Source organism: Oncorhynchus clarkii, chromosome 10 (assembly GCF_045791955.1).
Source record: "Oncorhynchus clarkii lewisi isolate Uvic-CL-2024 chromosome 10, UVic_Ocla_1.0, whole genome shotgun sequence".
NCBI classification, from domain to species: domain Eukaryota; kingdom Metazoa; phylum Chordata; class Actinopteri; order Salmoniformes; family Salmonidae; genus Oncorhynchus; species Oncorhynchus clarkii.
In genome coordinates this window covers 42187276-42208000 of record NC_092156.1, presented here as the reverse complement: position 1 = coordinate 42208000, position 20725 = coordinate 42187276, and the positions used below count along the sequence as shown (strand labels likewise).

At 44.6% G+C, this 20725-nt stretch overlaps 1 protein-coding gene across 6 annotated transcripts; it reads right to left on the bottom strand.

Moving 5' to 3' along the window:
* Window positions 1–33: 33 nt before the first annotated feature.
* LOC139418490 (GRB10-interacting GYF protein 1-like) lies at window positions 34–20211 on the bottom strand. Of its 6 annotated transcripts, none has more exons than XM_071168000.1 (27): window positions 19931–20203; window positions 17958–18044; window positions 17637–17813; window positions 17351–17415; window positions 16141–16188; window positions 15889–16018; window positions 15404–15499; window positions 15075–15192; window positions 12862–12976; window positions 12494–12696; window positions 12215–12399; window positions 12009–12111; window positions 11754–11909; window positions 11444–11592; window positions 11073–11307; window positions 9164–9363; window positions 8775–8872; window positions 8597–8697; window positions 8019–8092; window positions 7535–7876; window positions 7039–7214; window positions 6741–6898; window positions 6413–6582; window positions 4484–4540; window positions 4247–4355; window positions 1274–4025; window positions 34–857 (listed from the first exon to the last, which is right to left on the bottom strand). In XM_071168000.1, the coding sequence occupies exons 4-26, from the start codon at window positions 17383–17385 to the stop codon at window positions 3958–3960; spliced, it is 3126 nt and encodes a 1041-aa protein (XP_071024101.1). In that variant the 5' UTR covers window positions 17386–17415; window positions 17637–17813; window positions 17958–18044; window positions 19931–20203; the 3' UTR covers window positions 34–857; window positions 1274–3957. The 6 variants fall into 6 exon arrangements, with proteins under 6 accessions (XP_071024101.1, XP_071024103.1, XP_071024102.1 ...); XM_071168002.1 differs by having other exon boundaries at window positions 9197–9363; window positions 19931–20196; XM_071168001.1 differs by having other exon boundaries at window positions 4499–4540; window positions 17637–18044; window positions 19931–20211.
* Window positions 20212–20725: the final 514 nt, after the last annotated feature.

The following is a 20725-nucleotide window of genomic DNA, read 5'->3' as shown; positions in this document are numbered from 1 at the left end:
ATGTAATGGCGAAGTTATGACAACACATTCATATTGCATTCCACACAGTTTATTCTGTAACACGTCTATTCAAAAGGAAAACTATATACACAATGCCCCCCCCCCCCCCCCCCCCCCCATCTCAAATGCTGCTGTGGTGGAGTAGCAAAAGAGTCAAATCCCATAACATTTCCCCCAAAACGAATGAACCAATTCTGCATGACAGACATTCCTCTAATAGCTTTAACATTATATTTGTATTTTTACAGCACTCACTTTAATCCCCATTACTGCAATTTTACTGCTCTGTTAGAAGGGCAAATGTTGTCCCAAACCAACCCAACGCCAGAAATCATTGGATACACGTCACCAGGTCAAGCATTACTTAGGGATGGTGGGGAAGGGGGCATCACACATGGGCAATTTAATTCTGTACATTTAAGGCAAGTAAAACCAAATAAAGGTTCAAATAACCAAACAAAAATGAGTAAAGAGGAATTAATCGTTGACTATTTATATCCAGGAGTTGAAACTTGCCAACCAGATGTGTGTGCGCGTGTGTGTGAATGTAACAGGCCATGAGCATAGTTGTATATGTTCAGTCATTGAGAGTCCATGTTCACAAGGTGTGTGTTAACTCCTGGTTGAGACCTTAGTCAGCTGGGTTCCATCTCACCCTCAGCCCAGGACTGGGACAAAGCTGGTTTCTGGGAGGCTCTCCTCTACCGTCTGCTCCCCTCTGAGACCATCCCATGTCCAGCTGTGATCCAGTCCAACAGGGTACACAGGCCTCAGCCGCCAATACACCGCAGACAGTCGTCCAGCAGAGAGGCCGCTACATGGACAGAGCAATGAGGTGGTGGTGTCCATGAGGTATCCTGCAGAAACAACACTATTAAGACGAGGATGATTAAACACTACAACCCTGATCATAATAGATTCATAAACTATTACATCCCAGAACCCCTGGGTGTAGCATGAGGAACCGAGGGGCTGTCCAGACATACCTAGATGTCCAAACTCATTAAAATGGACACATATCCTGAAGAACCTATTAATTACCCAACTCTCCACTGAATACCTATCACGACAATTGGTACAGCAAACCTATTAAATAGGATCTCTAGTCAAATCAAATAATTTATGTAGTTCCCCCATGTCGCAACCTGTCCTACGTGGGACTTCAGGTAGATCGTAACCTAGAAAGTCGACAAAAAGTACACCTGTAACAAAGAACATACATTTTCCCCAGTGAGCCCCTTTCTAAAAACAGATGGTCACATCATTAACTTGCCTTCTGTGAATCTCTGGTGGTCAGCGCAGTATCGTTCTGCAACACTGAAGAATCTGGTCTTCTGTGTCAAGGTCATCCTCAATGTTGTCTTTTCTTGTGGCGAATGCCCAGGGAAAGGCAATCCTTGAGGAATACTGTCCAGTGAAAGAGTAAATACAACGAGACGGGGCATACTCAGTCAACAAAGCTGTCCATCCCCCAACACTCGGCTCTGTGATTTGATAAATGTTCAACTAGACCCAACAAAAGCACAAGATGAACAAGCTTCACGACTGACCCCACCCGTACCAATGAGTCCATTGTCCAGTAGTTTTGGATTTCAATGGATCCAATTGTAGGCCTGTGTTAAAAAAAAAATTTTTCAAAAATGTTCTCCCCATTTTAGTAGTTTATTTTCTAGAACATTCAATAATTCTCGTTAGAAGTCCATTTAACATCAGGAGGCCTCCAGTCACATGGTCCCAGCATGCCAAACCCCATGAGACACATAGCACAGCATTTTGTAAAAGGGTGGGAAAATCAGCTAGGGCAAGGACGCAAGAGGCCGGCCTGATGAACAAGTCTCTGTTGGAGGTACAAGGAGAGCGAAAGGAGTCCGATTTTTGACTCCTCTCTGCCCATCTCAGGTTCTCTCCATCTCACTCCAACTCATGGCATCTAATGATAGCCACATATTACATTATCACAGCCCCCCCAAAATAATATCCATTCCCCTTGATATTTTTTTTTTGTGGGGGGGGGGGGGGGGGTGCTTTTTTTCCATTAAAAATATAATCCAGACCGGTTAAAGCGAAGACCGTTTCAGTTTGCTGATGACGTACCGATCATTCCTCTGCCCACATCTTCAAAAACTCAATTGTCAAAGATTTAGGCAATGAGGAAAAGCAAGAGATCATTCATGAATAGTAACAACCCAGACATTCAAAGATAAAAAGGAGACCAATTTCTCTTAAAAAACAAACACACGACTGCTACATTTCCCATGCTAGTTCCTCGTGTGTGTTGTATCGAGGACGACAACATGGCGGTGGACAGATGTCTTCATCTTATTAGGATGTGTTTCTCAGAGAGCAGTAAGAGATGGCAGTGTTCAGCCGTGTCCACCTTGGTTTCATTTACAGTAGCTCATCTTCTGGGATTCTAATACTTCTTCAGCACAACTCTACTCATTAGCTCCAAAAGATTTGTTTAAAGTCTGGCTTCATCTCAATGCACTGTTGTACATTTCAGTTTTTTGGAATACATTCATTTCCACACCCAGATTTTTTTTTTTTTTTTAAAGTAAAAATAATTACCATAGAGGCAAAAAAAAACTAAAACAACAATATAAAAATACAATAGTGTAGCAGCTTCAAAAGTGCTCCATATCAAGTCCAAATACTTTCACTTTGTTTAAAAACTGACATTCTATTCAAAAAGCAACAAAAAGACAGGACTCTAGCTATCAATACTAGGGTTAACATACGCAGTGGCAATCGTCTGCAAAACTGCCTGGAAGCAGGAAAGCAAGACCTCAACACTGACATGTCGTTAAAGGCAATAGATCCCCTTGGAAAATGCAAGGGACTTCTCTGGTCTTACCAACTCTCATAACCACAAGGAAGAGAATGATTAAACAGAACCTTATGGTTCTTTAAACGAGAGAGAGTGACTTAACTGCAGTAAAATACACCTCGGAAATCTGCCTTGAATTATAAGATCTGTTTTCACAGTTGTATCAGCGAATCAGAGCCCATGGACCGTCGTGACTCACCATGGAGAATGAGAGCAGCAATGCACCAATGACAAAACACAGACGGCCAGTCGGGTAACTGGACACCAAAGCAAAAGACCTTCAATGAAGTCATTTAGGGGATGAGGAGCTGGTGAAAGATTGGTTGAAAAGAGCCCTCTCCACTCTCGCTTAGAGACTCCATGTACAAAACATACACATTCATTGGCTACCAATCACTCATATACATCTGACATGGGCACACATTGCATACATTCTTCAAAGTAAAAAAAAATCATGGAACAACGTAAAAACATGGCATTTTTATGCATCTCTGTAAGCAATAAAAATTGTGCAGGCTTTAAGTCTACCACACAAACCCACCAGCATTCAAAGAAATGTTCTTCCACTACTTATCTACAACTAGTTTTGTTTATCTAAGTGCAAACCTTCAAGTTTTTTTCTTAATAAAATGCAATTTGTTATAGCTTTACATTTTATATAAAAACTTAAAGAAAAAAAAAAGTATATACTTTCCAAAAGAAATCCTCATCACCCGACATTATTATTGGAGATGTAACCTCCAGTTCCTTACTTAGGTATGTTTGCACACACACATCCACATGTGTGTATTCATATTGTAGACACAATATGCACATTTTGCATCCTAAAAACAAGAAAACAAACTTGCAAAACTTCATTTCAAATATTGAAACCCTGTGATAAAGTGCATTAGTTTAGTTTAAGGTGCTTAACTGTAAGAAGTGCAGGAGGGTACTCCTCTGCACCCCCCCCCCTCCCCTCACACAGAGATGAGAGAAAAAAAAAACTACTTTTCCAGGTCCTCATCTATGAGGGGGCAAAGTAGCTCAGCAGTGCACATTCGTCATTGTCTGTGTGGGTGAGTGTTTGTGTCAGTGTGTGTTTTAATCCAGGTGTAAGGCCTCAGGTGGATTCAGGTAGATGCTGTGGATCAATAATCCTCCACTGTTTCCATCTCACCCAGGTTCATCCTGTCCCCAGCGCCCAGGAATGAATATCCTGCAGGAAAAAACACCACAGTTCATCTCTATATCCACAACTAATATGGAATCTACTACTTTTCAGTTGGAAAGTTACCCTCTCCCAGGTTACCGGTATACACACACAAATACACAATACTTCAACTCTATGTAGAGTTTACTTTTTACTGTGCTGAGACATTTAATAAATGTACTGTGGGTATTATTATTATTTTTATTATTGACCGAGTGTCTGAATACCTAAGATGCTAGGGTCAGAGTGAAGCATCATGGTCTGTTTCTTCTTCATCTTTGCAGCCTGACTGTCATACATTCCTCCCTTTCCCATCTGGGCTGCCTGGAACATGGACTACATAACAGGGGTTTTGCTCAATCAAATAAGTGGTGTAGAGCATGAGAAGAGTATAGATGTGATTACATCAAGAAAACAAATGCATGTTGATGACCAAATGGTCATGAACTGAGGACAGAGCCTACCTGGACGGAGCCTACCTGGATAGGAAAGTTGGACAGCCCTGAAACTTCCTTTGATAGCTGGTGAGGGAAAGGGATGGTGGTTACTGATAAGCTCTTCTACGCATACACAACCACAGAACAAAATAGAAATGCAACAATTTACAGTTCATATAAGGAAATCAGTCAATTGAAATTAATTAGGCCATAATCTATGGATTTCACATGAATGGGAATAAACATATGCATCTGACCAACAGATATATCTATCTTTTTTTAAAGTTTCTGGTGTGACCACCATTTGCCTTATGCAGCACAACATCTCCTTCGCATAGTTGATCAGGCTGTTGATTGTGGCCTGTGGACCGTTGTCCCATTCCTCAATGACTGTGCAAAGTTGCTGGATATTGTCAGGAACTGGAACACGCTGATGTACGTCGATCCAGAGCATCCCAAACATGCTCAACGGGTGACAAGTCTGGTGAGTATATGAAGGCCATGAAAGAATTGGGACATTTTCAGCTTCCAGGAATTGTGTTTAAATCCTTGTGACATTGGGCCGTGGATTGTGATGCTGAAACATGAGGTGATGGCGGCGGATGAATTGGCCTCAGGATCTCGTCACGGTATCTCTGCATTCAAATTTCCATTTATAAAATGCAATCGTTTTTGTTGTCCATAGCTTATGCCGGCACATAACCCCACCCATGGGGCACTGCGGTTACAATGTTGACATCAGCAAACCCCTCGCCCACACAACGCCATCTGCCCGGTACAGTTGAAACCGGGATTCATCCGTGAAGAACACACTTCTCCAGCGCGCCAGTGGTCATTGTAGGTGAGTATTTGTCCTCTGAAGCCAGTTGCAACACCGAACTGCAGTCAGGTCAAGACACTGGTGAGGACGACGAGCACACAGATGAGATTCCTTGAGATGGTTTCTGACAGTTTGTGCAGAAATTCTTTGCATGCACAAACCCACAGTTTCATCAGCTGATCCTGCAGGTGATGAATCCGGATGTGGCGGTCCTGGGCTGGCATGGTTACACATGGTCTGTGGTTGTGAGGCCAGTTGGACATACTGCCAAAGGTGGCTTATGGTAGAGAAATTAACATTAAATTCTCTGGCCACAGCTCTGGTGGACATTCCTGCAGTCAGCATGCCAATTGCACGCTCCCTCAACTTGAGACATCTGTGGCAAAACTGCACATTTTAGAGTGGCCTATTGTCCCCTGCACAAGGTGCACCTGTGTACTGATCATGCTGTTTAATCAACTTCTTGATATGCCACACCTGTCAGGTAGGTGGATTATCTTGGCAAAGGCAAAATGCTTACTAACAGGGATGTAAACATTTGTTCACAACATTTGAGAGAAACAAGCTTATTGTGTATATGGAACATTTTTGGGATCTTTTATTTCATCTCATAAAACATGGGACCAACACTTTACATGTTGCGTTTATATTTGTGTTCAGTATAACTAGGAATAAAGTGACAGATAGTAAACAGTAGCAGCAGTATATGTGATGAGTCAAAAAAAGGTTGTTCGAAAAGGGGTCAATGCAGTCGTATGGCTTGGGGGTAGATGCTGTTTAGGGTCCTGTTGGTTTCAGACTTGGTGCATCTCTACCGCTTGTCCTGCGATCGCAAAGAGAACAGCCTATGATGACCTCTATACCAGTGGGTCTGGATGGCATGGAGCTCAGCTACAGTGATGTACTGGGTAGCACCTACCCTCTGTAGCGCCTTGCCAAGTTGTCATACCAAGTGCAGATGCAGTCAGTCAAAATGCTCTCAATGGTGCAGCTGCAGAACTTTTTGAGGATCTGAGAGCCCATGCCAGGTCTTTTCAGCCTCGTGTTACTTGAGAACCAATGTTAGACTTTCAAATCAAAGTTTATTTGTGAAACCAACACTTTATATTTTTGTTCAGAATACATACAACACACACCTGTTGTTGCTGCTGTTGTCTCTGGTGGTTGGCTTTCTGTTTGGCTCGGCGCTCCAGGAACTGCTTGGCGAACTCTTTGGCTTCCATGGTGTCGCCCAGGTAGGAGCGGATAAAGTCATGGACCTCGTAGGGAGACTCCACCTCCTTCAGGTAGGCCACGATGGTTGCCACTGCTCAGAGGACGACAACAGACATTTACACTTAACCCCAGGGGGAAAGAAAGGCCAAGTGCTGGAGTCAGGCAACTAAGGAGATGTTTGTGTAGGTGTGAAGGTCAGTGAAGACATTTGACAGATCCAGTGATGTAGGAAAGGAGTGCGTTCGTTACCGTCCAGTGAGGAGGAGGAGTTGTTAGCGGAGGTGTTGAGTGCGTGCAGCATCTGTTCACACCAGGTGGTGAAGCCATCCTGGGGCTTCATGCCCTGCAGCAGTTTCAGCAGCTTGTCCTCCTCCTCTGTACGCTTCTTCCTCAGCATGTACTGCTCACTGCAGGGGGACACGGAAGCAACCATTACGCACATACAGAAACGCAGGCCGTCGAACAGTTTACATGCACACAAAATGCTAACGCGAGGCTTTGAACAGACGCATGCACACAGCGTGAGCGCGCACACAGGGAGGAGTACCTGAGAGATGGGCTGCTGCGGCTGTTCTTCATGCCCATATTGCGGAGGCTGTTTTGGTTCTTCACAGCCTCCTCCCAGACACCCATCCCTCCAGAGCTGCCTTTGGGCTCCATGCCCCCACCAGACCACATGCCCACAGACCCCTCACCCCACTGGCCCATCGACAAGCCTCCATGCTGGGGTAGAGAGAACAGAGGAACATCTGTCAGTGGTCACACTGCAGAGAGCACCACAAGAATTATGACTGAATGATCACAGTGAATTATTGTTACGTTTGTTTGTGTCAATTAATCCCATAAGGGATGGGTTTGCCAACGGGCGATTTGACACGGAAATAAAATGTAATTTATTCACATGGGCATTGTAATAAATATCCTCAGATTACACATTTCTTCTCAGGAAACTACTAGTGTGTCAATTAATCCCTGCTTTGAAATGGAATAGACTTGACAGGACAGCCCGTGTAAAGGTTTTGGGGTTGTGTGCGTCTCCTCACCCTGTCTCTCTGATGCTGGGCCCTCTGGTGCTGGGCCTGCTGTTTGAGCAGCCTTTCGGTCTCCAGCTCCAGCAGGCCGAGGCTCTTGCCTTGTTTGGAGAGGGCTGAGGCCTGGGAGCCGCTCCACCCTGATCCAGAGACACACCCTGGTGCCCCGGGCTGGGCCTGCTGCAGCAGCTTCATGATCAGCTCCTGCTGCTGCCGACACTGCTGCTTACGCCTGTACAGCTCCTCCTCATCACGCCTCTTCTGTTCCTCCTGCTGCCTCCTCTTCTCGACCTGCCGCTTGCGCTCCTCCTCCTCTCGCTTGGCCCTGAGTTCAGCCTCACGCCGGTCCTGGAGCTGCGGTACAGCAGATGAACACACACACACAGAGCGAGAGCGAGCGAGAAAGAGAGAGTCAGACCGAGAGAGACAGGGAGACCGAGAGAGACAGGGAGACCGAGAGAGACAGGGAGACCGAGAGAAAATGAAAAGACTGTACCTTCTGTAGCTGCTCCAGAGATGGCCCCTGAGTGGAATGACTCATGGTTAAGTCCCATAGGTTGGCCTCACCACCTAGAAAGGGCCACAAACACATTACTGCCATACAATGACAATATGTACAAGGACATCTGTGTGAATAAATATATTTATAGCTGAGGTGCATCAGTGTGGGGGGATATGAAATATTGAGTGCATTGAGCAGAATATTCTCTTCAAAACTGGTTGAATGGCTATTTTTTTTTAACCATGTAGGCACCTGCCAATTACTACAAGTAGGATAAACTACACCTGCTGAGAATCACTTGCCTCCAACAAAATTAATAACAATTTAGCATTTTACCCAGGCCACTTTGATTAAGTTCAAAATCGTCACGTGAGACTCGATTTTTGTTTTTGTCCTGTGCATTTGTAAATCAAATATGCTTGAACACAAAAAAAGTTTAATTCAAACTTATTCTAGAGGAAAAAGCAAATCATGTGTGGGTTCCAATATATATTTGACTGCATCTGCATAAAGTGTGCTTATATAAAGGTGTATGTGAAGCAGGGAAGATGCATCGTGTTCCTCTTTAGTACCTGACTGCTGGGAGGCCGAGGTATGCATGTCCCACATGGACCCATTATCAGGTACTGACATGGACCTGTTCATCGAGGGCATCATGCTAGAATCTCCACTCCTGCAAATACACACATTAGTACACTCACATACATTGTGTGTGTGTGTGTGTGTGTGTGCGTGTGTGCGTGCGTGCACCTGTTCATGTGCTGGAACCTCATCTGTAGTTGCTGGTATAGAGCTGCAGTGGCTGCCTGCTCCAAATGTTTCTTAAGCAGCTCCTGGTCCATATTGCCCTAGAGAATAACATGACCTACAGGGTTACCATACTGACCGTACCACAGTTCCAGACAACACCCCAGCACACCACTATGCAACTGATTATCTGCTCTGATAGACATGTTAGAGCTACAGGAGAGCTCTTCAGTAGATTTTGCCTCGGCCACTGAGGTACCCTGCTATAAATTCCTCACAGAAAATAAGTTTACCACAGTCAAGTATCTGTGCCTTTGCAGTACTTGAATTAGCCAACCAACCAGTGAACAGAAACAAGAAACACCCAGACAGACATGTGCTCGTTGACTCACAGAGGACCCCCGAGATGGTGGGGGCTGTCTCACCAGGAGGGGCGGGGGGGATGGGCCGGGGGAGAAGGGCACGCGGCCCCACATTTTGATGACGTCACCCAGGGGTTGGAAGCCCTCATCACAACCCCTCTTTACCAGCAGGGTCATGGTGAAGTAGCCGGCCTGGAACCACTCACACATCTCCACCGTGGAGAAAGGACCTGGACCGGGGGAGGGAAGACATGGTTATGACAAAACAAGATGACAATGTGATAAAGTATCTGTAAGATATAAGCAACAAGTAGTGATATGTAAAAAATAAAATAAAAATTAAATCACTGAACGTGTGCGCGCGCACATATACAGTAGGGCAAAAAAGTATTTAGTCAGCCACCAGTTGTGCAAGTTCTCCCACTTAAAAAGATGAGGCCTGTAATTTTCATCATAGGTACACTTCAACTATGACAGACAAAATTGGAAAAAAATCCAGAAAATCACATTGTAGGATTTTTATGAATTTATTTGCAAATTATGGTGGAAAATAAGTATTTGGTCACCAACAAACAAGCAAGATTTCTGGCTCACAGACCTGTAACAACTTCTTCAAGAGGCTCCTCTGTCCTCCACTCGTTACCTGTATTAATGGCACCTGTTTGAACTTGTTATCAGTATAAAAGACACCTGTCCACAACCTCAAACAGTCACACTCCAAACTCCACTATGGCCAAGACCAAAGAGCTGTCAAAGGACACCAGAAACAAAATTGTAGACCTGCACCAGGCTGGGCAGACTGAATCTGCAATAGGTAAGCAGCTTGCTTTGAAGAAATCAACTGTGGGAGCAATTATTAGGAAAACTGATAATCTCCCTCGATTTGGGGCTCCACGCAAGATCTCACCCCGTGGGGTCAAAATGATCACAAGAACGGTGAGCAAAAATCCCAGAACCACAGGACTTAGTGAATCACCTGCAGAGAGCTGGGACCAAAGTAACAAAGCCTACCATTAGTAACACATTACGCCGCCAGGGACTGAAATCCTGCAGTGCCAGACGTGTCCCCCTGCTTAAGCCAGTACATGTCCAGGCCCATCTGAAGTTTGATAGAGAGCATTTGGATAATCCAGAAGAAGATTGGGAGAATGTCATATGGTCAGATGAAACCAAAATAGCCGTGTTTGGAGGACAAAGAATGCTGAGTTGCATCCAAAAAACACCATACCTACTGTGAAGCATGGGGGTGGAAACATCATGCTTTGGGGCTGTTTTTCTGCAAAGGGACCAGGACAACTGATCCGTGTAAAGGAAAGAATGAATGGGGCCATGTATCGTGAGATTTTGAGTGAAAACCTCATTCCATCAGCAAGGGCATTGAAGATGAAACGTGGCTGGGTCTTTCAGCATGACAATGATCCCAAACATACCACCCGGGCAACGAAAGAGTGGCTTCGTAAGAAGCATTTCAAGGTCCTGGAGTGGCCTAGCCAGTCTCCAGATCTCAACCCCATAGAAAATCTTTGGAGGGAGTTGAAAGTCCGTGTTGCCCAGCAACAGCCCCAAAACATCACTGCTCTAGAGGAGGTCTTCATGGAGGAATGGGCCAAAATACCAGCAAGTGTGTGAAAACCTTGTGAAGACTTACAGAAAATGTTTGACCTCTCATTGCCAACAAAGGGTATATAACAAAGTATTGATATAAACGTTTGTTATTGACCAAATACTTATTTTCCACCATAATTTGCAAATAAATTCATAAAAATCCTACAATGTGATTTTCTGGATTTTTTCCCTCATTTTGTCTGTCATAGTTGAAGTATACCTATGATGAAAATTACAGGCCTCTCATCTTTTTAAGTGGGAGAACTTGCACAATTGGTGGCTGACTAAATACTTTTTTGCCCCACTGTATATCTAAAAATGTATATGTGTCTACCTTGGATCTCTCCCTGGGGATCCTTGTAGAACCACTTCATGGCTGCCTCGTGGGAGAGGGGCAGGGCACAGTCCCTATGGGTCGAGTGTGTGTGTCCAGCGGCGTGCGTGTGAGAGTGTGGGGCTGGGTGTGTGTGAGAGTGAGAGGTGATTGTGTGGCTCTCCTGTAGTGCTTGAGTGAAACACTCCTCTTCAAGGGACGTGTCCTGCAGTGAGGCCACCATCTTTTCAGCCTCCTACAAGGGAGTAAATAAATATAAACATTTACATCACACACATTCCCCCAGTATACAAGCGTAATCATACGCCTGACAATAGATCCGGTATTGAACGTCCAATCAAATTTATAGGGTACTGCAACCCGCCTCATACCTGTTGCAGGTGCTTCATGCCCTCGTCCTCCTCTGCTTCTCCCCCTGTTGAGGGGAGGAGAGATCCGGAGGGAGGAGGCATCAGGCTGGAAGTGGTGGTGGAGGGGGGGTCTGGGCTGAGCTGGGCACCACTCCCTGGAAGTGGGCAGCCTATGAGACCAGAGAGAACAGGGGTAAAGAGGATGAGACATGTACTACTGTAATAGGGCCACGACTGATCATACAGGTGAAACATCTTCTGGAGCAGATACCAACTGATGCAAACACAACACAGTGAAGATGCTTCACAACATCAGTAATTCAATATTTACCTTCAGCGGGCACATAGTTTGTTTTGGTGGGATGGGAGATGGGTGCCTGTGTGGCGCAGGGGGCAGGAAGAGGGTCTGAGGGTGGAGAGCCAGAGATGGCAGGAGGAGAAGGAGTCTTGTACTTATCTTCTCCCTCACCTGCTGCTTCACATTCATCTAGATGAAAGGAGTAGAGGGACAATAGGTCTTCTATAAATGCATAAAATATATTCTGTTAATTGTTATACTAAAGCCAGGGAAAGCATCCAGTCTAACCTCTGTCAGCGTTGTTGTCCTTGCCTCCCTGATCATTCTCCTCCTCTTCCGCCAGAGCTTCAAACTCCAGATCCTCTTCGGTGATGGTGTCCTTACAGTCTTTCTGCTAAGACAAGCACGAGGCTCAGAATAGACGTACAAATAACATGCAAATACACACACGGACAAACACAGACAGATATGACAACAGGCCAACAGACACGCACCTTGATGCACATGAAGGCCCCAGAGGAGTCAAAGGTTCCCATCTCTCCATCCTCCTCGTCGGTGCACCACTCAGGAAGGCCGTCCCTGTCGGATTCCCTGCGGGGGCCCTCGCCGTCACGGAATTCAAACTCAAACTTTCTCCGGCCGCCACGATCACGCCAGCCTGCAGAACGAGGACCTCCATCTGTGTTGTTGAGGGAGTCTCCATCAGACATAGGGAAACATGCACAAATGCATTCTGGGTAGAGGTGTATGAGTGGTAATATGCGTGTATGTACCATCCCGGCGGGATCCTGCAACTCTCCAAGCTGGCTGCTCTCCTCCTGCTGCTGCTGCCTCTTCCTCCTCCTCTCGGAGGGTACGCCAGTTGTCGCTGTCAGCACGCCAGGAGTCCTTCCTGCCCGGAGGCCCCGCCTCTTCGAACCCTGGACGCACTACTTCAGCACACCTGATTGGCTTCTCAAACCTTGGCCTCTCAGCTCTGACAGAAGGAAAGACCAGTTAACTGGATAGTTTAACACCTTGAGTGTAGAATATGGAAAACTAAACATACACAATTAGCCATCAATATGATTGAATGATAACCATCTGGGGGTGAGGGCAGTGTAGTTTAGGACAATGAGGGCAACATGGACAGTGAGCCTACCGGTCATCCCAGCTTTGGCTGCGGAGCATTTCCCGGCCACGACCGAAGCCCACCTCTCCTTCATCAGGACCTCCAGGAACTCTTTGGTAGAACGCACCTTCACCTCTCCCTCTCCCTACCCAAACACATAAATCCATTATAGGGCACATTCAGCAGGGGAATACATAGCCAGCAGATCTGACCTGCTTGCTTACAGCTCCACTAGGGTCGGACGGGGTTCCTGTGTAGATAAAGAAACCGCAGAGCCGGCGTGAGATATGGCGCAGAAAACGTATCTCAATCCAAGAATGAGAAATGCGCTGTACTCCAAGTTGCCTATTATCCCAACTGTTACACTGAGATTGAACTGCTAGTTAAATAAACTGCCCTTTTCATACTCAGGCTAGTTAGCAATAGCCACAGCAGCCATTATGGAATGCCATGTCGCATTGAACAACAAAGGAGATGATTGGCTGACACTGTCTTTTCCAAAATGACTGCTGTGGCTTCTGCTACCAAGCATTAGAACGAAAAGGGCAATTTTCCAAATAAACAAGCAGTCGTTCAATCTCGGTGTAAGAGATTCGTAACCCTTTTTTCAATTTTTGCCTAAAATTACATACCCAAATCTAACTGCCTGTAGCAAGGACATGCATGTTCAAGGCCATCAGACTGTTTAAACAGCCACCACTAACATTGAGTGGCTGCTGCCAACATACGGACTCAACTCCAGCTCACTTTAATAATGGAAATTGATGGAAATGGATGTAAAAAATGTATCACTAGCCACTTTAAACAATGCCACTTAATGTTTACAGACCCTACATTACTCATCTCATATGTATATACTGTACTCTGAATCATCTACTGCATCTTGCCATCTTTATGTAGTACATGTTTCACTAGCCACCAAACTATGCAACTTATGTTTACATATCCTACATTACTCATCTCATATGTATATACTGTACTCTATACCATCTACAGCATCTCGCCTATGCTGTTCTGTACCATCACTCATTCATATATCTTTATGTACATATTCTTTATCCCTTTACACTTGTGTGTATAAGGTAGCAGTTGTGGAATTGTAGGTTAGATTACTCGTTGGTTATTACTGCATTGTCGGAACTAGAAGCACAAGCATTTCGCTACACTCGCATTAACATCTGCTAACCATGTGTATGTGACAAATAAAATTTGATTTCTTGATACCATTTGAAAGGAAACACTGAAGTTTGTGGCAATGTGAATTTAATGTAGGAGAATATAACAGATCTGGTCAAATATATTACAAAACAAAAAACATGCGTTATTTGTTTTTTTAGTCATTGAAATGCAAGAGGTGTAATTTAGATTTTGGCATGCAGACAGCAGTGTGTGTGCAAAGTGTCAGACTGATCCAGATTACATTACTACACGATACTTTGTACCAAGTCTGCCAGGAGTTTTGGTCAATTGATACATTTTCAAGTACATAAGTATAGAGAACATACAAAAACACTATGGTAATAAAACATTTAAGTTTACACAATCCCAGGAATGTCATACATGATGGATCATTAGCTTATACACATCTAGATGGCCGGGCGGGTGGATGTGGAGCCAGAGACGGCCAAGGGGTCAAACCGTAGACCCCAGTTCCTACATTTGAACATAGTTTTGTTTGATAAAATACAATTTTATCATACAATTTATCTCCGGGACCCTCTGGATGACAAATCAGAGCAAGATTATTGAAGTACATAATTTACCTTCTGAGGTGAATGGGTCAAACAAGTCACCTTGATAAAAGTTGTGTTGTGCACTCTCCTCAAACAATAGCATAGTATTTTTTTCACTGTAATAGCTACTGTTAATTGGACACTGCAGTTGGATTAACAAGAATTTAAGCTTTCTGCCCACATAAAAGACATGTCTAAGTCCTGGAAAGTTGGCTGTTGCATACAACATTCTAGTCACATTAGCGCAAGTTAGTAACAACCGTCCCAGTTTAGGGGCACCAGTCCTGTAGAGGTTAATGGGACAATTCAGAGTACAATGCATTTCTCATCCCTGGATCGAGATGCGTTTTCCGAGCCATATCTCGCACCGGCGCCACAGTGTTTAATTCTACACAAGAAGCCTGTCCGACCCTAGTGCAGCTGTAAGTAAGCAGGTCTGATCTGCAGGTTAGTGAATACATTTCTATATGTAGAGTTGCACCGTCCTGATCACTCCAGGTGGTGACTGACCTCTACCTCCTCTGATGCATCCTCCACGGCCCCTAGACACGCCTACAGGGGCAGCCCCGCCTCCCTTTCCCATCAGCCTCAGCACAGCCACACTGTTCACAGACATGGAGAAGTTTCTCTGCAGGACAAAAGGCAGGAGGGTCGATGACGTTAACGCTGAATGACGTTTTGTCAACCTACAGTGAAGCAGGATCTGATCAGCATATTGTGGGTAAAAGTAGCATCTAAGAGCTGAGATTTGAGAGAGTTGATCCTGGCCAAATGCTTCAGTGCATCAAAGCGGTGAACCTCTGACTCACTAACAGCTCCTATATCTCCTGCAGTCTCACCTGCTCCTCCTCAGTTAGAGGCTCCAGGGCCAAAGGCTGCACAGGCTCATCCTGCATGATAGCAGCAAACTCCTTATCCTGCATGTCCTCTGGGGGCTGACAACACAGTTTGCTTTACTTCATACTAGGGCTGGGACGATACCAGATTTGTGACACTCGTTAGTATCGTGGCAAGGAAACAAAACACGAAGCGAACTTAACTTCAAGAAAACAGCCCTATTGTGGGAAACAGACGTGGTCACCCAGAGGCATATTTTCCAAGTTTAAGCACAATATTTTGCACAGAGCAGGTTTTTAAAAGACCAAAGAGTTGTCTGCTTCGTGTTGTCCTTTTTGCCATGGAAAAAAATATTGGAATACTGGCATCGTCGCAGCACTACTTCATGTCCATTAGTCATAGCCAGCCAGCAATCTTTAATATAAACACCTGTATTGGAATCTTCATTATAAAAGAGTGAATCACACATTACTGTACATAAGCTCACCTTGTTATCTTTTATATAAAGTGCTAGCATCTCCTCGCGGCCATAGCGATAATCAGCCAGCTTGGACTTTGGCATGGCTGGAGAAGGAGGGGGGGACGTCACACTCCCCCCTCTGGATAGTGCACGGAGCCTGGGGACAAGAAATCACCATAAGTACAATCCATGCATCAATAACACTTCAAATGCAATCATTATTACTGACATAATAGTACTGGGCCATGTGTATGAGCATATCCATTTATTTATCTTCACCTCAAGTTTAGGTTGGATATGCATCGCCCATTATCTTCCCCTAGACAACTAAGGGCAACAAGCAGGAGCAAAATGAAAATACAGTACACAATACACCACGGGTGAAGATTAGCTTTTAGTACAATCTGGATATGTCGAGTTGTTGGCAACATAGCAAGAATTTATGTTTGTGGTGTTCTACTGAATGATTGGAGGGGTGAGAAGTCCAAGTTGCAAAAACATCCCGAGTGAGGCATTTCTCAAGGAGAACTGGAGGCATCATATTATTTTAGTTCGATATATACAAGTTGAAAACAAAATGGATTTCTCTTTTCTTTACATTCTAAAATTTAAAATGACAGGTCATGCACTCACTCTGAAAACAAGACAATGGGGAAGGAGAAAATGTGGAAGGAAAAAATGCAGTGTGTTCGCTGGTGTTGAGAAGGAGTAAATGAGGAAGAAAGGAGGGAGGAGAGAAGTGAAAGACGGGGAGTAACGGGAAGGACAGACGCGAAAGACGGGGAGGACAGACGCGAAAGACGGGGAGTAACGGGGAGGACAGACGCGAAAGACGGGGAGGACAGACGCGAAAGACGGGGAGGACAGACGCGAAAGACGGGGAGGACAGACGCGAAGGGACGGGGAGGACAGACGCGAAGGGACGGGGAGGACAGACGCGAAGGGACGGGGAGTAACGGGGGAGGAGAGACGGGGAGTAACGGGGGAGGAGAGACGGGGAGTAACGGGGGAGGAGAGACGGGGAGTAACGGGGGAGGAGAGACGTGAAGGACGGGGAGTAACGGGGGAGGAGAGACGTGAAGGACGGGGAGTAACGGGGGAGGAGAGACGTGAAGGACGGGGAGTAACGGGGGAGGAGAGACGTGAAGGACGGGGAGTAACGGGGGAGGATAGACGTGAAGGACGGGGAGTAACGGGGGAGGATAGACGTGAAGGACGGGGAGTAACGGGGAGGAGAGACGTGAAGGACGGGGAGGAGAGACGTGAAGGACGGGGAGTAACAGGGGAGGAGAGACGTGAAGGACGGGGAGTAACGGGGGAGGAGAGACGTGAAGGACAGGGAGTAAGGGGGGGCCTAAAATAGTGAAGATGCGCTTTAATTTACTGACATAAGAGCAAGTCAATGAAAAACAAGAGTTATTTATGGGCTAGGAAGGTAAGCAGGGAGGAAAAAAGAATGACTACGTTAGAGAAGGAAGAGATGCGTCACCATTCTGGGCCGAAGTTAAGTGTTTCAGCAGTCATACTCCTCTCTTCAAATGGAGCTCAAGGCTTCTGCTGGCACAATATGGGTGTCAGTCAGACCATATCATGACACTGAGCCACATCATAATCATACAATCAACTGTCCACTTCAGGAGTAATAAAATACTATATATCTTGTACTACAAAGTTCAAAGATTTGTCCCAAATAACACACATCCCCAACATCCACATCAATGACAACGTTCTCACAATGTGTCTGGGCAATTTTACAGAGTGAGTAGCGCTCTAACCTTGTCCAGAGGACTGGACCAGTTTCGCCCAGATTCGATGAGGGAGTTAAAGGCTACTTGGTTCTTCAGTGTGCAGTGGGATTGTTCAGACCACACAAATCTGATATGCTGAGCAAATAGCTGCCAGGCTCAGGGAAAGGAGTTGGGTGAGGTGACGGAGGCGGCCAAACGTGACAGCTATCAAAAATAAATGAAAACTAAATGTTCATGGACAAACAGCACCAGTAATTACATCAACATTGAAGTTGATCATAATAATGACTATGAAGCAATATTGTGAAGAACAGCGGCTGCACAGGGAGAGACAAGTGTCATCTTCACCGGCATGTATTATTCCTTCCACTTCTCACTGTCCTACTGCTTGATTATTTCCTCAGGGTCTATTAACCCTCCCTTTCCTCCAAACACCTGGGGAAACAACAGAGAGCGAGCGACAGAGAACAAGATATTCAATTCAGTGTTCACAAATGGCAAATTGAGTGTTGAGCATCCAAAGAATACTGACCAAATCTGCAGAAAGGTAGAGAGGATTATTATAACTGAGAAGGGTTTTCACTTTAGTCGCATACATTTCATTGACCTTTCGTACAATGTGACCACAAGTGTGCAGTACATTTCTCCTTGCTTAGATAAAGGCTAGCAACTACGCAGTTAGTTGTGACCTGCGCCCCATAAAAATACATACCGTAGAGCCTACACAGGTTTCACCCATGTAGCTTGATGTTGACACCACAGCCAGCGGCTCCATGTGTAGCAATGTAAAGTGTGAGATAACTAATCAATGTTAAAAGTAATGTAAATTACGGAATTAAGTCAGCTAAATGAGAACGAGTAGGCTACAACCAGTAACCAACACGTGTTTAATATGAATGGAGTTGTTGTCGATAAGGACGGGGAGTTCAGCAAAATATCCTCAACTAGCTAACACCTGGCTATTTTAAAGTATTTTTATTTAGATTTGATACATTAAAGACAGGCACTGCCAGGTGGGATGATAGACAAACTTGAAAATGTCATAGGTTGTCTAACTAGCTCGAGTCAGTGGCTACTTTTCCTCTCTCCCATGCACACACCACAGGCAGGTCCCTGCCAATTCCCGCTGCTGGGTAGGTATAATTTGGTGAAAGTTCCAATAGGAATCTGTTCCAAAAACTTTGTAAATAACAAGGATGCCAACAAACAATGCATACAAAGTAGCATGATCAATTCACCTAGCTAACTATCTGTCGAATAGGCATCAACTCACCACGTAGCTTATTCTTAAGTGATGACAGACATTTTCGGAATAAACGTGGTGAGTGAAAAACTAAACAAAATTGCCCACTCCCTACCTGGCATCATATTCTGCCGCTATACAACTGTGTATGCGTTTGTTGGCAACAGTGTTATTTACAAAGATTTTGGAACAGACTCCTGTTGAAACGTTCCACAAATTATCCCCCCCCTCCCCTCCACCCGCTGCTGCTATGCAGCAAACAAGTTTAAACAGAGTTGATTTTAATTTATCGTGTTTTTCGACTAAGCAATTTCCTGATATTATTTGAATAGGGAAATTACTTCAAATGCGCATCCCATACTACGCGATGCTCAATGGAGTTGAGTGGCGAGGCGATGAGTTTAATACGTGTAAAAACAAACAAAAATCCATTCTTTCATGTGTACCTATATTTGTTTTGTAACTTTTTTCTTCGGATGCTGCAATCTGTAGTTAGATTTTTTTAAATTAGCCTTTTAGACGAACTCCGGCAATTGTTAACGCCAAAGGATCAGCCCCGTCATTGCACGGTGCAATTTGACACAGGTCACAGAATTAAGTTATCAAAAACGACAGATTGCAGAACCGAAAGAAAACAGGACGAACATAGGTAGAATTGACATTTTTGCAAGTATGGACTGATACCGAGTCGATGTAGTCGTCTCACCACTCAACTCCACTGTGTATCGTGATTGCGGCCCGCAAGTCAGGGCGTTCCTGCACGTGGGGGTTCTTGAACCCCTTTTTATACGTTTATTGGCCTATTTTAAGCACTTCGCCCACTCGTCTCGCCCAGGCTACATCTCAACTTTAGCCCGCGGCTTTGGCCTGTACCTTTTCCTAGCTAACGTTAGTAAACAAGCTAACGAATGCCTCACTAGCTAACATTGCTGCACAGTGTGCGGACAATGTCAACTATCTTGACACAATCCAGCATGAACAAAAATGAGAACGTTAGATTATTCCAAGCAGTAAACATTGCAATATATTCCACAGCAGAACACGTTTCGTACATAATTGTTCCAAATTCGACACTCACCTTTCGTTGAAAGCTGGTCGCACTAGCTAGCCAGCCAAGTAGCCAGCTAGCCAGCTACAACCTAGCTAGCTGGTAGCTGCAAATTTTACGAAATTGAAATGTAGCTAGTTAAATCCAGTTAACATATATGTGTATTTCGCAACGATCTGTATATCTTAATGTTACTTCCTTTCAACTATTTGTTGAACGTTTGATTAATTAGCTATACTTTCCTCTGACCAACATTCGCTGCGAATATTTTCACAACTCGCTTTCTCTTCTTGTTTGTGTTTTAGAAAAATGGCCGCACTCTTTGCTTCATTTGACAGCTGTGTTTTTTATTTTGTCAAGAATTCGCGCGATGGACAAACTAGTTATTGGTGGATTACCGCCACCTCTCGGGCTGGAGTGGGATAAACATGCCTCTCTCAATACAGTTCAAATGGCTTTATTGGCATGGGAAACATATGTTTACAGTGCCAGAGCAAGTGAAATAAATTATAGTCAAAAGTTAAATAAAAAATAAATATTACACTCACAAAGGTTCCAAAGGAATATGGACATTTCAAATGTCATATTATGTCTATATACATGTAACCATGTGCAAGTAGTTAAAGCACAAAAGGGAAAATAAATCATCATAAATATGGGATGTATTTACAGCGGTGTTTGTTCTTCACTGGTTGCCCTTTTCTTGTGGCAACAGGTCACAAATCTGGCTGCTGTGATGGCACACTGTATTATTTCACCCAATAGATATGGGAGTTTATCAAATCGGGTTTGTTTTCGAATTCTTTGTGGAGTCGTGTAACCTGA

Coding starts and splice junctions, on each gene's coding strand:
- LOC139418490 (XM_071168000.1), bottom strand. CDS start 17,385: ATGACTGCTGAAACACTTAACTTCGGCCCAGAATG. Junction 11,308..11,443: donor GCATGAAGCACCTGCAACAG/GTATGAGGCGGG, acceptor ACTCCCTTGTAG/GAGGCTGAAAAGATGGTGGC. Junction 6,583..6,740: donor CTCCTCCTCCTCACTGGACG/GTAACGAACGCA, acceptor TCCTCTGAGCAG/TGGCAACCATCGTGGCCTAC.